Source organism: Symphodus melops (assembly GCF_947650265.1).
Source record: "Symphodus melops genome assembly, chromosome: 10".
Lineage (NCBI taxonomy): Eukaryota > Metazoa > Chordata > Actinopteri > Labriformes > Labridae > Symphodus > Symphodus melops.
Genome location: NC_136700.1, coordinates 15,128,689 through 15,150,015, shown reverse-complemented (window position 1 = coordinate 15,150,015; position 21,327 = coordinate 15,128,689). Strand labels below are relative to the sequence as shown.

At 43.1% G+C, this 21,327-nt stretch overlaps 1 protein-coding gene across 11 annotated transcripts in view; it reads left to right on the top strand.

Moving 5' to 3' along the window:
• Window positions 1-21,327, top strand: part of mecom (MDS1 and EVI1 complex locus) — a 128,799-nt gene that overhangs the window by 32,108 nt on the left and 75,364 nt on the right. For all 11 annotated transcript variants that reach the window (XM_079353515.1, XM_079353523.1, XM_079353520.1 and 8 more), the window contains exon 2: window positions 9,077-9,423. In XM_079353515.1, the coding sequence (XP_079209641.1) occupies window positions 9,077-9,423 (347 nt within the window). The remainder of the gene's footprint in view (window positions 1-9,076; window positions 9,424-21,327) is intronic.

Genomic DNA, 21,327 nt, shown 5'->3' with positions numbered 1-21,327 from the left:
ACAGCACCTTCATTATGTCACTGCGGCCACCCTGTCACTACAGCAACTCTCTAACTGTCTGGGTGACACCCCTGGGTGGGACTCCAATCTCTCATCTGGAAGACTACCTGTCTCTGAGCTTGTCACTGTGTACGTGCGTTTGTGTGTGTTTGATATTTTTCTTTTTTTTTTTTACGTGATTGTTTTTTCTGAATTACTCTGTATATTTCTATCAGTTTACTTTGTTGCTCAGTTCAATTTAGTCTCCTGTGACTAACACATTGTCTGGTTGAATTATTCTAATATATTTATTCATCTGTTTCCCAAAAAGGTTTACTTCTCTATTTCAGGTTTCGCACCTTTTTTACGTTTATCCCTTAACATTAACTCCAGCAATGCAAACGGACCCCTGAATGAAGGAAATAATTTCCCAGTAGGTGTGAGCTGCTTTACATAGATGTATATGCTTTGTTACCTATTTCTGTGGGTAATATCATACTCTCCTTCCCAATGGGATCATTTCAGATAACACACTGGACACTGTGTACTGTTTCCTCTCCCCCTATTTTGTAATCAGCAATTATTCAATTATGTCCCATTAGTTGGAGGGTGTTGCCAATGTCGCCGCCCTGGGCGTTTAGCCCCTGCTCTCTGTCAAGGGGAGACCCAGAGGGCCCTGCAGAACGCCTGTGATTAGTGTTGCGTCTGCAGAGAGGTGACAGAATCCCTCTTCAAATATTTTGTCTTCATTTTACGGCTCTGAGATGCAATTATGGAGCAGCAGTTCATTACGGCAGCACACGCCGCGCTTCATGTTTTATGCATGCTGCCTCATTTAGGGCCTTTATTAACGAGCCAGGTCTGACCAGGCTGCTGGAGACTATACTGCAGGCTGCACTGTCGCCACCGCTGCCTGTATTTTACTAGGTTTGTGTGTGTGTGTTTGTGTGTGTGTGTTTGTGTTGGTGAGCCAGCGATATAGTAAGCAAGAGTAAGGGAGTGAGTAAAGGAAATAGAGTGTGCCCGAATGAGGGCTAGATGAGAAATAAAAAAAAGGGAAGAAAAATGTGATTGAGAGAAAACTGAATGAAACTGCGAGTGTGTGTGTGGTCAGTGTAGTGGTCACTTCACCGCTGTGCCCTTTTTTATCCCAGCAGCCAGCCCTATAAGGTGGCTCTATAGCGCGGAGGCTGGTGCATGCTGGCTGGGCTTTAAAGCAGTAGATTGAAGGGGTGGGGGCAGCAGGGGTGACTAACTGCACCTCCCTCAGCAGAAGAAACTCCATCTGCATCCAACATTGAGACAGATGAGGCCAATTTGGCTCCTTAAATTTCTGGGCTGTGATGGATGTGGGGTGGCTGTGCACACCGAGAGGTTGGTAGAAGGGTGTGAAGGGGACAGGGAGGAAAGAGAAGGGGGACAGGTGAGAAAAGGGAGAGAGAGGGAGGCTTCCAGAGTATGAGAGAATAAGAGAATAAGGGAGGAAAGAAAGAACGAACGAAAAAAAGAAAGAAAGTCATTTTTGAGCATGAGCAGTTGAGTCGTATTCCTGAAATTGATTTTCTTTGTTGCCTTATTAGAAGATATTGTGAAGAGGGAAACCAGTCAAATGGATACTCAGTATGTTTTTTATTATCCTTGGGTTTTGCAGACCACACAGGCTAGATATTGAATTCTATAGAATTATGCAAACCCCGAAGTGATCAAATTGAGCTGAACTGTTTGAAAGAAATAGCAGGGTGTATTTCTGATTACACATAACACAACGTTTGTTTACATCATCTCTCTGGGTTTTAACTGAAGCAAATCCTAACCTTATGTGAAATTTGTATGGCCAAACGATTGTCGTAAATGGGAAAAAAAAATCTGTCAGTAGTGTGGCCAAAATCATAATGCAGTGAATGTCCACCAACTTCTTTTTTTTTGTACCATTCAGTGGTTCTATTGCAAGGAAATTATATGGAGGCAAAGGAATTTATTCACAGATGCACGGAACGTGTGCATGCATCTGAACTCAATCAGGTGTGCTGGATTAATCATGTCAAACATTTGAACGTCCTTAAGACTGTTTGCATGATGAAGAAAATATAATTCTACGCAACAAATACATTTCAAATAGTCAGGTTGTATTTTCCCACAGTTTTTCCCCGCTTTAACTGGCTGATTGGTCCGCTCATTGCAGACCACCGCTCCCATCTGGGCTGCAGATCCGCCCCCCTTTGATAAGAACTACCATCCTCAGGCCTACATAAATATTTTATCAAGGATAATGGAAATTGTCAAATCCATCTAATTGTGTAATGCATTATGAAGACATCAAACTTAAACAAAGCACATATGCTATCATTTCTTTTAATGATTGGGACAGGCTGGGCCGGGCTGAGCTGGCGGTTTGGTACCCAGGGGGGCCTCCACATGGCTGGGAGGTGTGTATGTGGGGGGGGGGGGGGGGGGGGGGGGGGGGTGGGGGGGGTTGGGCTGGCAGCGACCACTCTGGATATACGTCTCTCTCTGCTCTGACCAGACCTGCACACTCACATTTCATCAAAGGAATCAATTTCTCAAATGTGCACAACTGTGAGCCATAATTATATTAGGGCCCAATGGCAGTTAGCCATGACATGCAAGCAAAAGTGGGAGGGAGATGTGAGTGGGGGAGAAAGAGAGTGTGTGCATCTATTTGTGGTGGACATGGTTTGTATTGTTAATGAAATAAACATTTCAGGTAACTTTTTTTTTTTTTTTTTTTAAATAAATGTGGGTTTAATGTTTCGATTCATGTCACACATTCAGTATAAATCAGTTATTTTCTTTCTTATTTGTGGGTATTTTTGCATTTGTTGCTCCAAAGAAGATAGAAGGATTTTGATGGAGGAAGGACAAACGGATAAACGTAAGGCAAAGGGGGCCAGAAGAAACCAATCGAAAGCCTATAAAGTGTGACGTGTCTCGGGGGTTTGCTGAGTTAGGATTAAATCACAGGTGAAGACAGAAGAGATGACGGGGTTAATGAACTATTTCAGTAAATTCTCACAATGTGTCACTTTAAACGGGAACACTGCCAAACATTTCTCATATGTGTGATAATACACAGATGATACACTTTCATACATGACCAGCTTAAGCACAAGATAAACAAAAACTCCTTTACAGAATCAAGAGAGTTGGATTACATGTCCTCCATCTTTAAATGAACAAATCTGTCAAAACTAATGAATACAATATTATTTATTTTGACTTTGTATTCATGATCATCTTGTTTTTACTCCTACATGTATTCATAATACCTATCTTTACTTTAACGTTTGACCCCCCCTGTTTTCCTTTTTTTTTCTTAATCCAAGGGTCAGCAAGTAACCCCCCCCCCCCCCCCCCCCCCCCCCCCCCCCCCCCCCCCACACACACACACACACACACACACACACACACACACACACACACTGAGCTGATGTATGGCTTGTGGAAACAATGTGTGCGCCGGCTTGTTATTCTGTTTGCTTTACATCGGACAGGCTTGAGTTAGCGTCCAACTGGGATCCTATCTCATTAGGCCAAATGTGTCGCTAAAACAATCGTAAAAATCATTTGGCAACGGCCTTCCCACTTAGCAACACCTGTCAACATACAGGAGGCAGATAAACTCTGAAAATTAGATTCGAGCTGAGACTGAATCAGGAAAGACTGAGACATGGAGGCAGAAGGGAGAGAGAGAAAGAGAGAGAGAGAGAGAGAGAGAGAGAGAGAGAGAGAGAGAGAGAGCCATATGCTCCATGTTGTAAGAGAGTTAATGATATGAAGTGGGAGGGTTGATGTGAATTCTTGATGATATTGATTGTGGTTTTTGGACAAAAAGCTGTGTGAGCATGTGTGTGTGTGTCTGTGTGTGCGTGTGTGTGTCTGTGTGTGCATGCATCCATCTCTGTGTTCATCTAGACCTAATTCATTTGCATTTCATTACGAAGAAATGTGATTTGTTAATCCTTAATATTGATTCGCCCAAACAGCAACAGAATAAACAGCACAGTGATTTGTTAAAACAAATGACTCAACGTTGGCCTTTTTTTTTTTAAGATCATGTGTCTACTAAATTCATATGTGCCACTCAGTAATCGTCTATTAGGATGTTAAGAGCATCTTCTCTCACTCTCAAACTATTTTTTTTTTTTCATTTTCCATTTAGGCTCCCATGTCCAAACATACGTCTTTATCAAGCGACTGTTGTCAGACAACATTAGATAATTAATAGGCCATTTGTCAGGCCTGTGAGAAACATGTTAAATTCCCCAAGCAGCTCCCCAGATAAATCCTGCCACGCACACAGATGCCTTTGTTGTGTCAGCCTGCCATCGGAGCTACAGATTTACCATTAAAGGAGCCTCATTATTAATCACAACTAATGCTAATTAATTAGGTGTGTGTGTGTGTGTGTGTGTGTGTGTGTGTGTGTGTGCGCGCACAAAGGGAGTAGCTCTAAGTTTCAGTTTGTTGTGCGATGTTAATTGGTAACTCAGCTTATGGCCCTTAATAGAGTGCTTTCCATTTGGAACTAACACCGGGGTGAAAAAACACAGACAATGCTCTCATTAATTAAGACTGTGTAAAGAGCTCGGCTCTTGTTGCTCTTTGGAGTGTGTGTGTCTGTTTGTGTGGGTGTGTGGGCTGAAACCATTTATACAATCTGATTGCCTGATGGTGATCATGAATAGTTGTTAATGTTGGATTTATGGCATCTCATCTAACATAGCATCGCCCGTTTTTACCCAAAATGTATGTTTGCTTTTTTGGGGGTGGGTTAAGGAAACAAAGAGATACATTGAAAAGATAAATAAGGACAATCTTCCAAAATACACACAGCTACCGAAGGCTATGATTGTTTTGGTTTGTATCACTCATTACCACAGTCATCCCAATGGACTTGGTGACCAAAAGACTCCCCAAAAGAGCTAAGGCCTCCATTAAGCACAAAGACGGAGTTAATTAGGAAGCTTATTGCCTCTCCCGAGGGCACGGGGCTCCAAGCACTCTCCTTTACACCCTGCTGAGGGAATCTAGGCACAAACTGATGCACTGTAATTAACAGTGCTTTACAAATTAACAGCCGCCATTTTGTCACTGGTAGTGGCTGTGAAAGCAGCACAATTAACCAATTTAAAGTTGATTCGTTTTTATTTTTATTTGCATTCAGTCACACTGATTTGCCCCTCGCAGATGTCTACGGCTGCCTTTCCCTCAGGGCGTCCTCATTTTTCCAGCAAATTAATCAACATTCAATGACAACAATTTCACCACAGTCCCTTAAACGTTCCCATGTTATATGAATTCTCAAACACTCTCTAAGTTGGTTTATCAGTTAATCGGTTCAATATACCTTATACATACTGCAATAGTGTTCCATGGCACACATGCATACACATTAATTCATAATCTTACGTGATGAAAATAGAAAGCAGACGAATGATGAAGGGTGCAGATTTAGAATTTGGATGCAATGACTAATGGACGGGATCATGTGTGAATATGTTCGGCCTGCAGTACAAGGGGAAGGGGAGCTTCCCCCCCCCCCCGCGAATGATGTCTACAGAAAAGCATAATGTCCAGTTGTCGTAAGGTGAGGAGTCCATTTAAATATTTTCAGGATGTAAGGCATCATCAGTCAATGCCTAGACCTCTCTGTCTGCTTAGATGAACTGATCTTAGGACATGGACGTGATGATCTCGGACCTATAACAGCTTCAAAATTGCAAAAGGAAAGGTGAGGCATAAAACTGTGACAAAAAACGTAATCAGTATACTGTATGTACACATGCGATAAGATCATCCCAATAACAATATCTCCTTTGATAAAGGCAGGACAGAGTGGTAGATTTTAGCTGATTAAAACATGAAATATAAATAATGATTATATATTAGATTATTTTATTATATATTATTATTATTATATATGATGATGATAATAAAAATAAAAATAAAAACCTATACAAATATTTAGGAAATGATTAAATTGGGTCATGCTCTGAAATTGTTTTTAAGATAGTGATACCGTTTTGAAAAGCCAAAGAGAAAGCAGTACAGAAAAGGTGTGTGTGTGTGTGTGTGTGTGTGTGTGTGTGTGTGTGTGTGTGTGTGTGTGTGTGTGTGTGTGTGTGTGTGTGTGTGTGTGTGTGTGTGTGTGTGTGTGTGTGTGTGTGTGTGTGTGTGGGTGTGTGGGTGTGTGGGGGGTGTAACTTTGTCCACAGGTAGGTTATTTCTCTCTGTAAACATATGTATCCATTTGTCCCGTGGGTGCGTCCCCTTGCCGTCTCGTTGGCAGTGGCTGGGTCACACCTCCATTAGGGGCTTTGTCACAGTGATTAATAGCTCCTTCTATCATCTTTAATTCACTCCCTGATGATGGCGGCCCTGCTCGCTGCTCGGGGTAATCGTGTGATGTATGAGTCCGCCCAACACCTCGTGGCAGAGGTGAAAATCATTCCACCCATGCAGATAGCAGGCGCGGGAACAAATGTTTTCCCTTTTAATAAGAATTAATGAATTAAGCGTCAAGTGCAAACATTTAAATATATGGAATCCTGCATGTGTGTGCGTGTATAACAGTGTTTTTGCACAGTGCCGTGATGTATCTTCTTCTCCTCCTGAGTGATTGCGATAAGCCGATTATAGTGTTTTCCTCATTATTTACCTCTCCATCATTTTTGTTGTCTTAAAAATACATCAACATCAAAGTTTTCCTCCTTTTTTTTTTTTTTTTTTTTCTTCACGCTGGCTTTCGTGTCCTATCATCATGTGTCATCTCTGTTAATAATGCAGTTGAAGTCATGATTCCGCTCCCAGCTGGAGTTCCCCTTCTCTACCCAGAATTCCTTGAGGGCTCTTTCTTTGATGAAGGGGCGTCAGCTTGCTATGATGAAGTAATGCCCGTTACTGAACAAACAAACAGGACTATTTGCTTTAAGTAGGCAGAGGCGCACAGAAATGCACACAAACACAGGAATATACCAGTCCGATCATCTGTGTTCAGTATCTGTACCACCCCACACGTCTAAGCGGGGCTACGGTCTTTGACTTATCAATCATCTGCACATGAAACCACAATTTTCAGAACTCTGAACGAAGCATATTTGCTTTCGGCCAACGTTTACCTTACAGAAACATATATGTTTATGAGCTGGTATGCTCTCGTTGAGTCCACTGGACAGGGGGAATTTCTGGTCTAAATCAAATATAAACTTGGAGACCAGCGTGAGGGGGGGAAATGTCAGAGGAGAAACAGCAATGGAGGGATACAGTTACCTTTAAAAGCTCTCGTCCCACCACCATATGGCAAGCCTCACATTCAGGACTATAACCGCGTTACAGGGTCTCCATGCTGAAAATCATTATGTTGACTCTCTGAGCCACATTGAGTTTCATGCCCGGCCCGGCTCAGCACAGTCTTTTAAAGGCATTCCCTTCAAACTGTGTGGCCCACACAGTGTGTCTGTCAAACACAATAGTTTCATAGACACTGTGATCAGGTATTGCTGCAGGGAATGATGATGGAAATACTAAAGTCCTCGATCAGGTTCGATGCACACAGACACATACCTCTTAACATGGAGGATGCAGAACGGACTTTTGATGGACAGCTCATTCAGCAGCAATTTGTCCCTGCACAGATTTTGATCTCCACAGCGCACACACATTCCAAATGCAATTATGATTCTTAACCGGTAGAGGAAAACAGCTCATATAATTGTTTTGAATTCCTTTACCAGACAATGTGCCTTGTCTTTGCCAAAGTGGAAGATGCAGAACATTTTCAGTTGTTTCTTTATGATGCACGTGTGAACGTTTTGCGGTTTAAAGGATGGAGTAAATGAAAAAGTTGAGTGACTCTGTCCACGTCTTGGGTTAATCTCTCAGGTTGGTTTTTTGACCACCTGTGGCCAGTCACCATGACCTGTCCAGTCAATCAGAAATGCGTTACGTTCATGCCCAGTGCACATGGCGTGTGAGTGTGTATCTGTGTGGATCAAAGATTCCATGGCTGACAGCGCAGCAGTACAGTGTCACACAGGCAGCCGTTCAGGAATGTTCCTCAGTGCAGGGATGGGTTTTGGAGCCTCATTAGCAGAGCCCCCTCTCCCGTGCCTTGTCAACCTGTGTTAGCCGCAGCCCTCCTCAGATCCATGCTGGGAGAGGGGCAGCTTCCTGTGATTCGTTTCCTGCTTGGAGTGTCATCCTTAATGGCTTCTTCATTCGCTCGCTTGTCTGAGAACATTTGTTAGCTTTTCACTGACCTGTCTTGTCTTTCTGACGGTCTGAGATCCTTTTTTTTTTTTCATGCATCTGATTTCTCATTTCTTTGTTTCTTTATTTTCTAAACTCCCAAGACCTTGGAACAGTGCTACTTTTCTTCACCTGCACACTATGTCGACACTGTGAAAGATTTAGTCGCTCTTCAATCATTAAGCTCCACCAGCCACGTGTGTTGCCCTGAAGAAGCCCTGTGTGGGTTCATGGGTTATACTTCTATGTCCTGTCTCACTCTATTCACAATTAACCCCAGTTTGTTTCCCTCTGTTTTCACTGTGCAGTGCAGAAAGAGTTCAGGAAAAGGAAATATAAAACAATCAAAGCCGTACAATGCTGAGCAGACTCGGCTTATCCACCTTGGCATCGGCTCAAAAACCATTCCATGATGTTGCTTTTGTGTTTGTTTTACCTCTAAAGTCCACCTTTTACATTTCGAATCTACCGTGAAATTTGAATAACATTTTAAAATGTGTAATTTGGGTGTCTCCGAGGCCTGGAAAAATATATATATTGTAGAAGATAAACAATGGGATGAGTTTAGACAATTAAAACAGAACCAAGGCTTTGTCAACAGAAAACCTGTGATTGTCTTTTTAAACCAGCAGCTCCCCCATTTGCTCATTATTTGAACTGACAACATTCAACCACGTACAATTTTTGACCAATTTGTTCTCAGTGGTAAGATAAGTAAAGATAAGTAAAATAAGTAAAGACATTAGATAACCTGTCTCCACTTTCAACTTCCACAGTCACCAAAGGCATCGCCCTCACATGAATATGTCTCTATGTCTTTTTCTCACAGATGACGGTGACAATGACTTTTCCATTTACCCGTGTCACATCTTAAACGATGTTTGTGGTTCTGACGGTGACCCTGCACCTTCTTCAGCCCTGGCGGAGGACCCCTCATCTCCTGTTCTCTCTGATGACGAGGCCTCACCCCAGGACTCCTCGTCTTTCCGACACCCGAGCATCTTTTTACCCCAAGAAGATCTGAGCATTCCCCTGGACTTTGAACTGCGAGAGTCAGCAGTTGCAGGCGGAGGCCTGGGCATCTGGAGCAACAGGAGGGTAAATGTCGGCGAACGTTTTGGGCCATATGAAGGAGAGCAACTGCCATTTCTGCAGGACCCGACACAAGGCTGGGAGGTAGGAACATCATACATATTGAAGAGCTGATTTGTTTATTTTTGGACATGATTCAGAGTTCAGTTTTATGGCGTTAGCTCTTTTATATGCATAAATAATAATAATGATAATAACACATTTGTTTTAATTCCACAAATTCATGATTAAATAAACACTGCAAAAATATACAATATCCAGATTTTATTATATTCTATGCTGATTTGATCTGATCATTTACAAAAAGTTGATAAATGCCTCTTGTATGGGCAACTTTGGTTAAACTCTCTGATAAAGGGAGGTTCCCTTGGTTAATATACACATTAACATCAGTCCAGTTTTTATTTCTTCCCATGGCGTCATTAACACATTCAGCCCAGTGACCACAGGGCTGTTGTGGCCGCTTGTTGCCCAGTGACGTAATGTTAGCTCAGAGTCTTCTTAGGGAAGGCAGTCGAGGTTGTGCTCTTAACTCAATTAAAATGAAAAGCCATAAATCCCCTTTTCATCCTGGATAGGGACCCACTGCGGCCATTGGCAAATCACCTATTGGTTAGCCGGCACAAAAAATCGAAGACAGGGTCACAGGACAATGTCAAAGGTTAGATGTGGTCTCAGTCAGCGTCAGGCTAGTTTGGTTTTTATAAAGCCGCAGAAAGGGGCTGGAGGAGTATCCGCCTCATTTAGTCTCTAAAAATAGATCTAATTATTTGGATGTGAGGATTTAGACTTTCATATTCAAGTCTTTGTCCCTTTGTCAGACAGAAGCAAGCTCATTAAGAATCGCTGACCATGCAGTCATGAAGTGAAAGTCACAGGTCTAAATAAAAACAGGATTAATCACCAAATTCTTTATCACACTTGAGTTTTCCTATCCCATGGAGCCCATTATACTGCTGCAAGCTGACTGAGAAAACGTGTTGGTAGAGTATCAACATTCGGCTCATATAAATAGTTTTGGATTTGGACTGTTGCTCGATGGGTTTGGATCATAGCGGATTACTCCAGCCCATCAGCTCTGACTCAGTGGTTTTGGCTTGGACTAAACCTAAATAAATGTCTTATTTCACTCTGGACTACATTTCTCCAGGCTTACGACTTCTCCCACATTATCAACTGCTGGGTGAGACCCAGTATATAAATATATCCTTAATTGAAGCGAGGAAAAACTCTTCATTTTGCCCATTTTCATAACACAATATCTTAATAAAATGACTCTTTCCTTCCTTTAGATTTACAGCCGGTTGAACATGCTCTCTGGGTTATTCTTTTTCCCAGGGAAGGAAATAAAGGAAAAAGAGGTTTCATGAATTTTAATCCGGCAGTAATTTATGGGGGGCCTTGAATAATAATATGTATTTAAAAAGCTAAGGAACGGGGATGCGAGTGTGCATGTGTGTGTGTCTGGGGCAGGCGGGTGGGGGGACTGAGGGGAAAGATGGGATCCCAGTGAGGCAGCACTGTATCACAATGTTTAATTACCAAGCTGACAGCGAGCCATAACTCTTTCCATTAAGTAAATAAGTTGTAAAGAATTTATGATGAAATGCCACATTATTCAGAATGGATATTCAGTGATGACATCCCTCTGCATTAAATATGGTAAACGCCATTAAGCCCTCCTGAACCCCCCTTTTCTCCCATGCCCACCCGTTAACCATCCCTCAACCCCCCTCTCCCGCCTGCAAACAGTCAATATGCCAATAAGCCTGTGCAGGGTCTGTAAAAATAAGATTGATTTGGTAAATGTGAGTTAAGATAGATATGTTTGCTTTCATCATCAATTCAGTGCAGCGCAGCGAGGTGATGTCACCGACTGGGGAACGCTAAAGTGGCGCTCCCATCTGGAGCATTTGATGGAGGGCCCTGAGCGGCCCAGGCCAGTGGTGACAGACTGGGGGAAGTTTGTCACCAGGGAGGCCAGCGCTCCTCAGCACCATCACCATAAATTTGGGGGCTTTATTCATAAAGGGGAGAGTGAGTTATGGCGCCCATGATGCTTTATGAATACAGGAATGGTGACTTATGGGAAAGATAGCTTCAGTAAATAAGGGGTAGAGAGGCAGCAGGTTGGGGTCTGTCAGGCCCAGACGCTCACCTACACTGTTGTATGCAGAGCTGAGGTGCTGACTGTGGCGATAGTCCTCTGCTCACCGATATGTGCATGTCACTGTGCCGACATGCATCCTTGTTTCTGAGCTTGTAAAAAAGCTTAACAATTGAGTTTATATTATTGTGAATTTGAATTGTAAGTTTGTGTTGCTTCATTCATTTCGATTTGTCTCCTTCAACAACCCAACATCTGATTAAATGCAAATAATTTACAAATGTAACTTATTTTGTATTCAAAATGGCAAAACAACAAACACAAGAAAAACTGTTGCATAGAAGAAACATCACTATATGAACATGGTGAACTCTTCTATGTCTCCATGTATCCAGCCTGAACAAAGCTAGTGACACATTTGATAACCAAAGTCAAGCTCATGACCTGTCAGAAATGTATTAACCTGCTCAAATTATTTCAAATCTGTATGTAATGGGTAATGTTCAAAAAGTTAAATACCGAAAATGACAATATGAGGAAAAGACTATCAACGGTGAAATAGCTCATTCTGTCTTCACACTGAGCATGCTGCAGCCTAGCCTTGTATTTGCATTTATTTCTCCATGCCTTCGTTGAAAATGCTCTTTAACGCCTGGATGCCCACTAGTCCATATTCTGCTGTCTCTCTCTCTCTGAGTCGTTAGGCACATTGAAATTCAAACTCCATCTGTGTCTGTCCTCTTCTCAGCAGCAGCAACAATAAGATAGAGGGCGAGAATCCGGGAGAGAGTTATCCAGCACTCAATGAGCCTTTGGGCTCGCCCAAACTCACAGCCCCATGGGATTATGGGTCCTGGTCTTAGAAAGCTGGGTGCCTCCTGCTGCAGGGGCGATGGGCGGAGCAGGTTAGGGGTGCGAGAAGGGTTGGGATGGTGAGTGGGGCGGGAGAGGGGTGCTTAGGGCCTTTTGTGCACCTCTTGAGTGAGAGGCAGAGGTGGAGGTGGAGTTTGAGGCGATAGTGTCGGTGGTGGGGAGATGGTGGAGGAGATTAGCAGTGATGTTGAATGGGAGTAGAGGATTAGGTGGCTGGGCAGGGCCTGTCTCCTGAACCTCCTGGTCCTGAGAGGATGGATGGACAGAGGGAGGACGGGCAGATGCCTGGCTAGAAAGAGATCCATCGTTTAAAATTGTCTATTTAAAACTTTGTACAGAAAATAACAGTGAGAAATGGTGATTGTGGTATTGTATTACCTATGATTTGACAAGCCTTATTCAGATTATTCACAGGCATTTGCATGATACATCTTGACCTACTCTCCTTAGGCCTGTATTTGTAGTGAAAGCAGTCATTTCTGAGTAAAAACTTTAACATGCACAGATTTGTTCCTGCTTTTGCATCTTTAGTCATCCGTTTACAGACAGTGTGAACTCCATATGTGAGGTCAGTCCGACTATCGTTTTTGTGCTACATTCGGGTTCACATACACTCTTGTGTGGGCTTGCGTGCATGTGTGTCAGACAGAGTGTGAGAGCGTGGACGGAGGGCGTTTCTAGAAGGCGTGCTTTTTGTGCGCGGATAAGCCGCTGTCCTGAATGAATGCAGATGTCTCTGGCTGGCTGTCCGCCTGTCCCCTGTGCACTGACGGCCCGTCACCTCTCTGTGTCACCAGGAGAAAGAGCCACTCTCACTCCGGGCTCAAAGCCTCTTAATCCCCAAGCCCCTGCCACATCCCATCCACTGTCAGCAGAGATGGCCCTGCCCACAGCAGCGCTTAGAAAGGCAGGCGCTAGGGATGAACCTCGCTGTCACTCACGCACCTCTCAATGGACACACATCTTCTCATTTTCTCACACACACTTACACACATATAGTTTTTTTGGGAATTCAAAGTGAAAAAATCCTGTGTCTGAAAGGCTATGTCAATGTATTGTGCTGCATGAACACAACGGCTGCCCTGACCTCATTGTGGGACCTGTTTTCTCTCATGAGAGGAGCCCAAACAGGCTACTGAGACAGATAATGAAGAAACCCTTTACAAAATACACTTGGGTCTCATTGGCACCTAATTGTAAGCGAAACATTAAAGGGATAGATTAGATAGGTTTTTTGAAGTGGAGTTGCATGTTATACAGAGACTATAAAGTGCATTACGTACAGTAGACAACATTTAGCATGGCCCCCTGTTTGGAGGAGGCTGTTTTGAAAGGGGTAAAGTCAATTTCTGGGTTTCAGGGTGAAAAGTTAAATAGTCAGGTCTGACTTAGTAGGAAAAACATAACAGTAAAACTTTCAGTAATTACAATCCAAGGGTATAAGGTCATTATCCTCTTTGGAAGCTGACCTGAAAGGGAGTAGCAGGCCAGACTAGTGAGTTCAGTTTGGGTTTAATTCTGCTTCAATGTCCCGGTCTTTTTTCCTTGTTCTTCTCGGAGAGACGTTGGCCTATTCCGATATATATTGTTAGTTAAAGAATCACATTTGCAAAATCTCGTTAAATCTTAATGTTAATTTATTGATGCCACTGTGCCAAACTAAGCAGTCAGTCCAAAGTGCATGTTTACATCTAGTATAGAAACTTCTTGTATGGAGACATACTGTATAACTTAAATCAAACCTTTAGCTGGATTTTCACGTTAGATTGGATGGAGGGGAACTTGATGTATCTCCTCTTCAAGGCCAAACTTTTAAATCAGACACACTTTGCTGTCAATGTAATTGTCCCAGAGGCGTAATGATTGTATGATTGTACGAACAATGCATTGTAGGTTGTAAAAAAGCTGCAACAGGTGAAAACTGTATCAATGTAAAATGTCCCAACAGGTAGCGATAAACAGACTGGTGACGTCCAATAACATATTTTTGTTCCACTAACAATCTGGGAGGAAGAGTCTGCCATTTTTTGCAGCCTATCATGTTAATCAAAATGCAAAGCAACTTTTATTGAGTTTAGAGAATATATGCACTAAGATATAAGACGACTTAAAGTTATTCCGCCATCATTGTTTTTAAAGGTAGTGGCCAGTTGTCAGTACCAGAGAAATCACCTCACTTTGTTAGAATCGGAACCTTGTCATTTATGTCAGTGCCAACGCAGGAAGCAGTACGCTTCACATTTTTCAAGTTTAAAGATTGTTGTTGTCTTGATCATAGATTAACAAACAAGATCCGTCCTTTACTTATCCATAGCTGTAACTAGACAAATATTGTCTAGAACAGGCTTTTGTCATTTGCGATCCCACCCTCAAGTGTCTAAAATACATTGACTTTTCTCCATTAACTGAAGGAATGAATTAGAGAGTCATAGACAGTTCAGCACATGAACATGTTATGTAGTATCTTTTAATCAATTCCAGAATTGATTGAACAAGTTGGCCAGAGTCCTGGAGAGTCAATATCGTGTGTGTGAACCTGCTGTGCTACAGAAATACGCGGGCCTCTAACTTCCTCCACATGGTGCAGAGTGTAAAGCCTCCCTTCTGTTAAAACAGCCCTATAATACATCCAGCTGTGTGTGTGTGTGTGTGTGTGTGTGTGTGTGTGTGTGTGTGTGTGTGCGTGTGTGTGTGTGTGTGTGTGTAGGTGTGTGTGCGTGTGTGTCATGTTGCTCGCTCTTTGTGTCTCCTGGTGTCTGTGAGAGAGATGAGTTTCCCGTACGATGTAACTGGAGCTTGAGTGTTTTTGACAGGGATAATTTCCATTCACAATCCCAAAGACAAAACAAGCTGGGGGTCCATCTCTCTGCCCTTCAACTGATTGGTAATCCCTTTATTTGGCTTAATCTGTTGTTTGTTGTGCCTGTTGAGGCTTGTGTGTCTCTGTTTGGGTTTGTGTGTGTGTGTGTGTGTTTGCTTGTGTGTGGGGTTGTATTGACATCTGTGAGAGGAGCAGTGGCGCGTTAATAAAGAGAGTGTGAGAGATAAAGTGGGAAACGATGCCACTACAAGTGCAACTGGAGTCTACTTCTTTTTTTTTTGCAGTTAAAGGGACAAACATTTTAGAATGTCTAATTTCCCCTCATTCTCAGCACCCTTTCCCCCTTTCCACCACCTTCTCCTCCTCCTTACACCCTCCTCCTCCTCCTGTCTCTGTCTGAGTTCCCAGCAGGGAGGGGAAGCTAGGTTAACTAACTGAACAAAGTCAGAGTGAATTGAGGGAGGACAAAGGCGGGCGTGAGTGGGGGCCTTGCCAGTTGGAAGGTGTAGCCAGCAGCACAATACCAGGTGAAGGAGGCTCTTGTCAGGGGTCCATCCAAGCAGGTCAAAGGTTATAGGCCTTATTAGATCGGGAGTGAATAGAAGGACTCATTTGAGTGAAGAAGGAAGTCAGCAAAATGAATGATGAGGAAGGAGGAGTTCACCTGTTTGAAAAGCTCAGAGGGGGTTGTGTTTTTTTCCCCAATTATCCCTGAACCGCAAACAAAAATCGGTCTAGCTGTTGGCTCATGGTGGGCCTCACAATACTTGCAGAAATACACTCTGAGCTGAAAATAAGGAGGGAGGCTGATCTGATCAGAAACACATGCAGGACAAACTCAATGACACAATGACACACGTCTAGACAGCCGCAGATATAATGGCGTTTATAAGCAGGTGCATTGACTAATCAGTGGTACATAAGTGCATCTGCCTCTTACGTCACACATTTACATCTTCGATCCTCGGCTGTTATAGCACACTAAACACTCTGAGAAAGATCAACACTGTAAAACCTGCTGGAATAAGACCTTTCTATATTTTAAGATGATTTATAGAGGAAAGTGACACAGAGAAGAAAAAGGGGCATGAAGCGACGTTTACCAGCCTTAATAAAATTTCACTTTAGAATTTGTGTTTTATGTCACCAACCAAAGAGCCTTATAGGTGTTTTTTTTTTCTTAAGTTCAGACTGTTCAAGTGGTCCTTTGTGTAAGAATGTGTACCACCCTCTTATTCCTTTACAAGATATTACCCTATAAATGTTGTGGAAGTACTGAGGTAACATTTGGGAAAGGATTTGGTGGACTGAACATGAACTCATCGCTCCACCCAGGTTAGGAGCTCCAAAATCAAACGCACCTTGTCAGGATTCGACGGAGCTCCCCAGGGCGAAACAGAAATACGAAATGGCTAAGAAAGTCCTATCAGATGTATCAGGAGTGCATGTTTGGTATGGACACTCAACAGTTAGCCATAAATATTCAAAAACCTGGCAACCCCCCCCCCCCTTCCCACTGGAGTTTCACACACATACCAGCACACAAAATGTGCCCTCTGCACTCTGCACAGATAGGAGGGAAAATGAGGGGACCTTTAAACGGCATTCAGGAAGCAAAGGTGATGAATTCCGTGTGCGGGGCTGCAGAGCGAGGCTCATAGATATCTTATCTAGGGGTATTGATAGGGGAAGGGCCTTCCTCTTAAACACACGGCTGATTGTTTCCAAATGTCTTCCCAATGAGCAGGGTTAGAGGGAGGCAGAGACAGCAACTCAGGGGCAAGAGCTCACAGGCTTTTTTATTGGTTCCGTCCGGGAAAACAGAGAGAGAGAACGGCAACTCTGTCGTGGCTTTCCAGCCTCGAGCTGCAGCTTGTGCTTAACTGGCAGTCAGATTGCATTACCCAGGCAGTAAATCTAAGTACCGGTTAACGCAAATAATCAAGAGCTAATACTTCTCTACGAAACCACTTTCTCTGTGTCTGTGGTCAAAGCTGTTCTAACAGGCACAAGCCAAGGCCCTTTTTCCTCTTGGTCTCCGCCAGACTCTCTCGCTCTCTCACGGCTATTATAACCTACACACATTCACAATCTCCACACGCGTATGTATCCATGTACTACCCATTTTGTGTGTGCTGCTCCATATCTGTCGTGTGTGTGTGTATGTGTGTGTGTGTGTGTGTGTGTGTGTGTTTAAACCTCCCCTCTAACTGGTTGCTTTGGTTCAAAGGCTAATGTGAAGGTGCGGTCTGCTTTGAGAGCTTATTACCAGGTTAAGCGCTAAAAAACGCAGGCCGGGCTACATTCATCCTGGTAACACCGTCCCCCTCTTCCAATTACTCCATATTGGCGCTTCAATTAGAGTGGAGCAGATCCAAAACCAGAACTGAGAGCTGCCAGGTTTGCAGAGAAAGAAAGCAGAGGCCCCGGGTGGCAGTAATGAGGTCTTAACCCCGACGTTGCTCTATTATGTCATAATGCTTTAATTCGAGCCATATGATAGGCCGCTGCGCGCTCTCATGTTATTGGAAAGTTAATATTTTTTAGCTTGCCCTGTCTGTTCCCCTCAGATATGGCCTGGGGAGTAAGTGCAAAAAGCCAAAGATATCTGAGGAGTAAATGACTGACAGTAGGGAAGACCACGTCGAGTTACTCAGAGAAAGTGTTTCATGTGAGGGGATGGCATCCTCTTGGTACGACCATTCAAAAAAAAATAAAAAAAATGCTGTGTTGACGCCAGCTGATGGATCTGTTTGTCTCTGTGGCAAAACGAATAAGTGTAAAATGGAAGAGAGTTCAGTTAGGAGTTGACTATCACCCAGATGTGCAGATTATGTATAGATTAAAGGCCACACTTCATCTTCATCAAGTACTTCAGTTCATCAAGCTGTGATGCATATTAAGAACTTAAGTGTTTCAATTGTACATTATTTCATGTTCCTATTCCGTTAGATTTCAGGTGTAAGAAGTGGACTTTTAACCTCATATCTGTCACTCACTGATCATTATATAAATGTTAACACCCCTGTCACCTTATTCACAGTGAATATTCCTGAATTGTACCTGTTGCATTCTCACGTGCTCACCCAACCTCACTCAGAAAAGGGCGAGGACACAGACACATTTGGGACAGAGCCAGGCTGCAAAAAGTAGTCTGTTTAGGTTCACGCGAGCAGCTCACCAAGGAAAATTCAGGGACATTTTAAGTTTGATTAAGTTTATTTTGAAACCTCACCGGATACAAAGAGCTTTGTTTTACCTGAATCTTCAGTTACTAAAATAAAATGTTTAAACACCTAAATAGATACATTTTGAATATCTTACTGTATATACTCAGTGCATACAATGTAATCATGCTGTACAAAAAGTACTTCAACCAATGCCCTGCTCCTTTACAGTTTACACAGAACTGCAGTACTGCTCACACTTCAGAGACAAACCACTGAGTGAAGGCATCACTGTGCAATCTAAAGCACTTCTTGGCCTACTGTTGAACCAAGCCCCAATTAACTAAGAGTGTGTTTGTTGATAATTATTTGTACAGTGTTTGAAGGTCACGTTTTAAATGAGTGTGGCTCTTGTATTTAATGGGGTTAATTACCATGGTAATGAGCCAGGATCACATCCTGGTCAGTAATTGTTTTGTAATTGCTTTCAGGTTGCATAATAATGATACAGTCCATCAATTTCTGTCATTGCGTAATTACAGTGTGCGATGGTTAATCATTCTCAGAACAAACATGCATTTCTTTAAAATAATAAGAACTAAGTGATAGATACAACTTTGTGAAAGAATGCAGGAATGCTCGGCACCTGTTAGCATTACGAGTCACTAAATGAGAATAGATGTGACAGTGTTTTACAGCTACATAACATAAGCTCTTCTTAAACTGTAACCTCTTCAGATGACTTGCTGTGCTGCCCTGTTTTCTACATATGCTGCACATCAGACTTAATTTGTGCAAGGCTGGGTTATTTCTTGTTTACACACGGAGACACTACAGGAATGTTGTTTTCTTTGTCAGTATTACAGCAGCCTGTGTAAGGTATCTTACTTCATACCCAGCGTTGTTTATTGTTTGAAGATGTAAATTGAGCAATTGAGATTTATTTTAGGATATATTGGATTAGACACCATGCATACTGTATGCGCATATGCTTTGAATTATATCATTCTAAACTCAAACATGGAAGGTTGAGTTTAACAAATGGCAGTCACCCTGAAACCCACAGATAAATGCAGCTCCCTCATCTGAAAATGACAGGGACCAGATAAAGTTTCTCCTCCAAGGAGAGGGAAGAGGGGAAAAGGAGAGACTGGTTTTACATATGTGTATATATATATATATATATATATATATATATATATATATATATATATATATATACGCACACACACACACACACACACACACACACACACACACACACACACAGACATTAAACATGGTTTTGCATAGTGAAGGAGAGGGCAGTCCATGAGAAGATAGGATTGGCAAAACTAGACAAGTAAGACAGGCTGAAAACAAGAGTGATAGATGAGGCAGAAGCTAGACAAAGACGGATAAAGGGGAGAGAAGAGGACAAGAGAGAGAGACTAAATCAGTCAGAGTGAATGAAAGAGAGGCAGAATGAGCTGAGGAGGTGGTAAGAAAACTCCATGTCTTGTCTCTCGTACGTGCCGAGGGAGACAGATTTCCCGGTGGACTGTTCTCAAGTGTCCCCCTGCAGTCTGTAATAGGATTTTCCAGGCCTCAGCAGGTAGTCCATGAGGGAACTTTGTTCATCGGTGCTCACAGATAGGGGTTAATGCAGCCCAAAGGTTCCTCCACTATACAGGGCGCTCTGGGAGACTGTCGCTCCCTCCTCGTCGGCCTGCGCTGTCAGCACCAATCTCTCACAAAGGATTTCTTCCAGCAAAACTCAGCGGCCAATGACATCTCCAACAAACTAATTGTTGTCTCCAGTCCTGGAAAGCCCTATGAAGTCCTAACGAGTTAGCGTCCTCTGCGCAGATGAGAAAAAAAATTGGACGATCAATTATTTAGCTGAATTTTGCTTTGTCATCGATACTTAACGAGCGAGAAGAAGAGGAGATAAGGAGAAGAGAGAATGTAAAGACAGATCAGGCTGGAGTCTCTGATTGCAGAGTGAGTCATCCGTGTCCTTTCGTCCAGTTCTCTTCTTCCTCCAATCTGTTTATCACTGCTTCAAGCTACGATATGACAGGCATTATAATGTCTTATGAGTTCTGGGCAGCCTCTGATTGGGCCATGCAGGGCTTCTCTCTGGCTCTTAGTGACAGTGGGACCAGGTCCAACCACCAACCAGGACACAGAGCCATAAATCATCTGGCTGGCACCAGGCACAACTTCCTGAACAGCTACCAGTTTCTACATGGGACAAAAAGACCTTTGTAGACTGAAAGCATCTGAGATTCATGTTTCAATGAAGATTCAAGTTTTCTGAGAAAAGCTTGAGAATATTTAGATATTTTTTAAATCATGTTTAATAAGGTTGCGACTAAACTACAGCTAAGATAGCTATGAAATGCCAACGTCACCTGTTGAACTGCAGTTCTTGATCGAATCAGCCACTGTTTGTTTACACACGTCACCATGGGAACTTCTCATTGACGTTACTTCATCAAGATAGAGTCATCAGCCTTCAGAGTCTGCAGGAGTCCAACTCGGCCATTTCATCACAGTGTAGTGATGTGTGAAGGCTCAGACTGCCAGAGCTGTGGCAGCCCTCGCCAAAAGGTGGCCTCCCTCCATCCCTGTACCTCCCTCCTTTTACATTCCTCATTTCCACTTCCAGTCTCCGTCCTCCCCATGTGTTTGGATGGCTCCACCTCACTGTCAGCCTGTGAGGGACGGCTATTTTCCTTGCAGGCCAGATCAAGACAGCAGATTGGCCCCGGGGGGCCCCGAGGATGTGAAGCTTCTGACATGTCCCGTAAATCTAGGGTGTCCCATCTCCACTGCTCGATCTGCGCGCAGCAATGAGAACACCAATGAGGCGTGAGGATGAACATTCCTCAGGCCGTTCTCACACACAAACCACTGGGTTTCGCTCAGAGAATAATTGCTGCCCCTCTTTTCTGACTGCTGTGCTGTCCACCTCAGCAAAAAAGTCTGTCTCTCCAGCTGAAATAGTCCCTCCACACCATGACCATTTCTACATT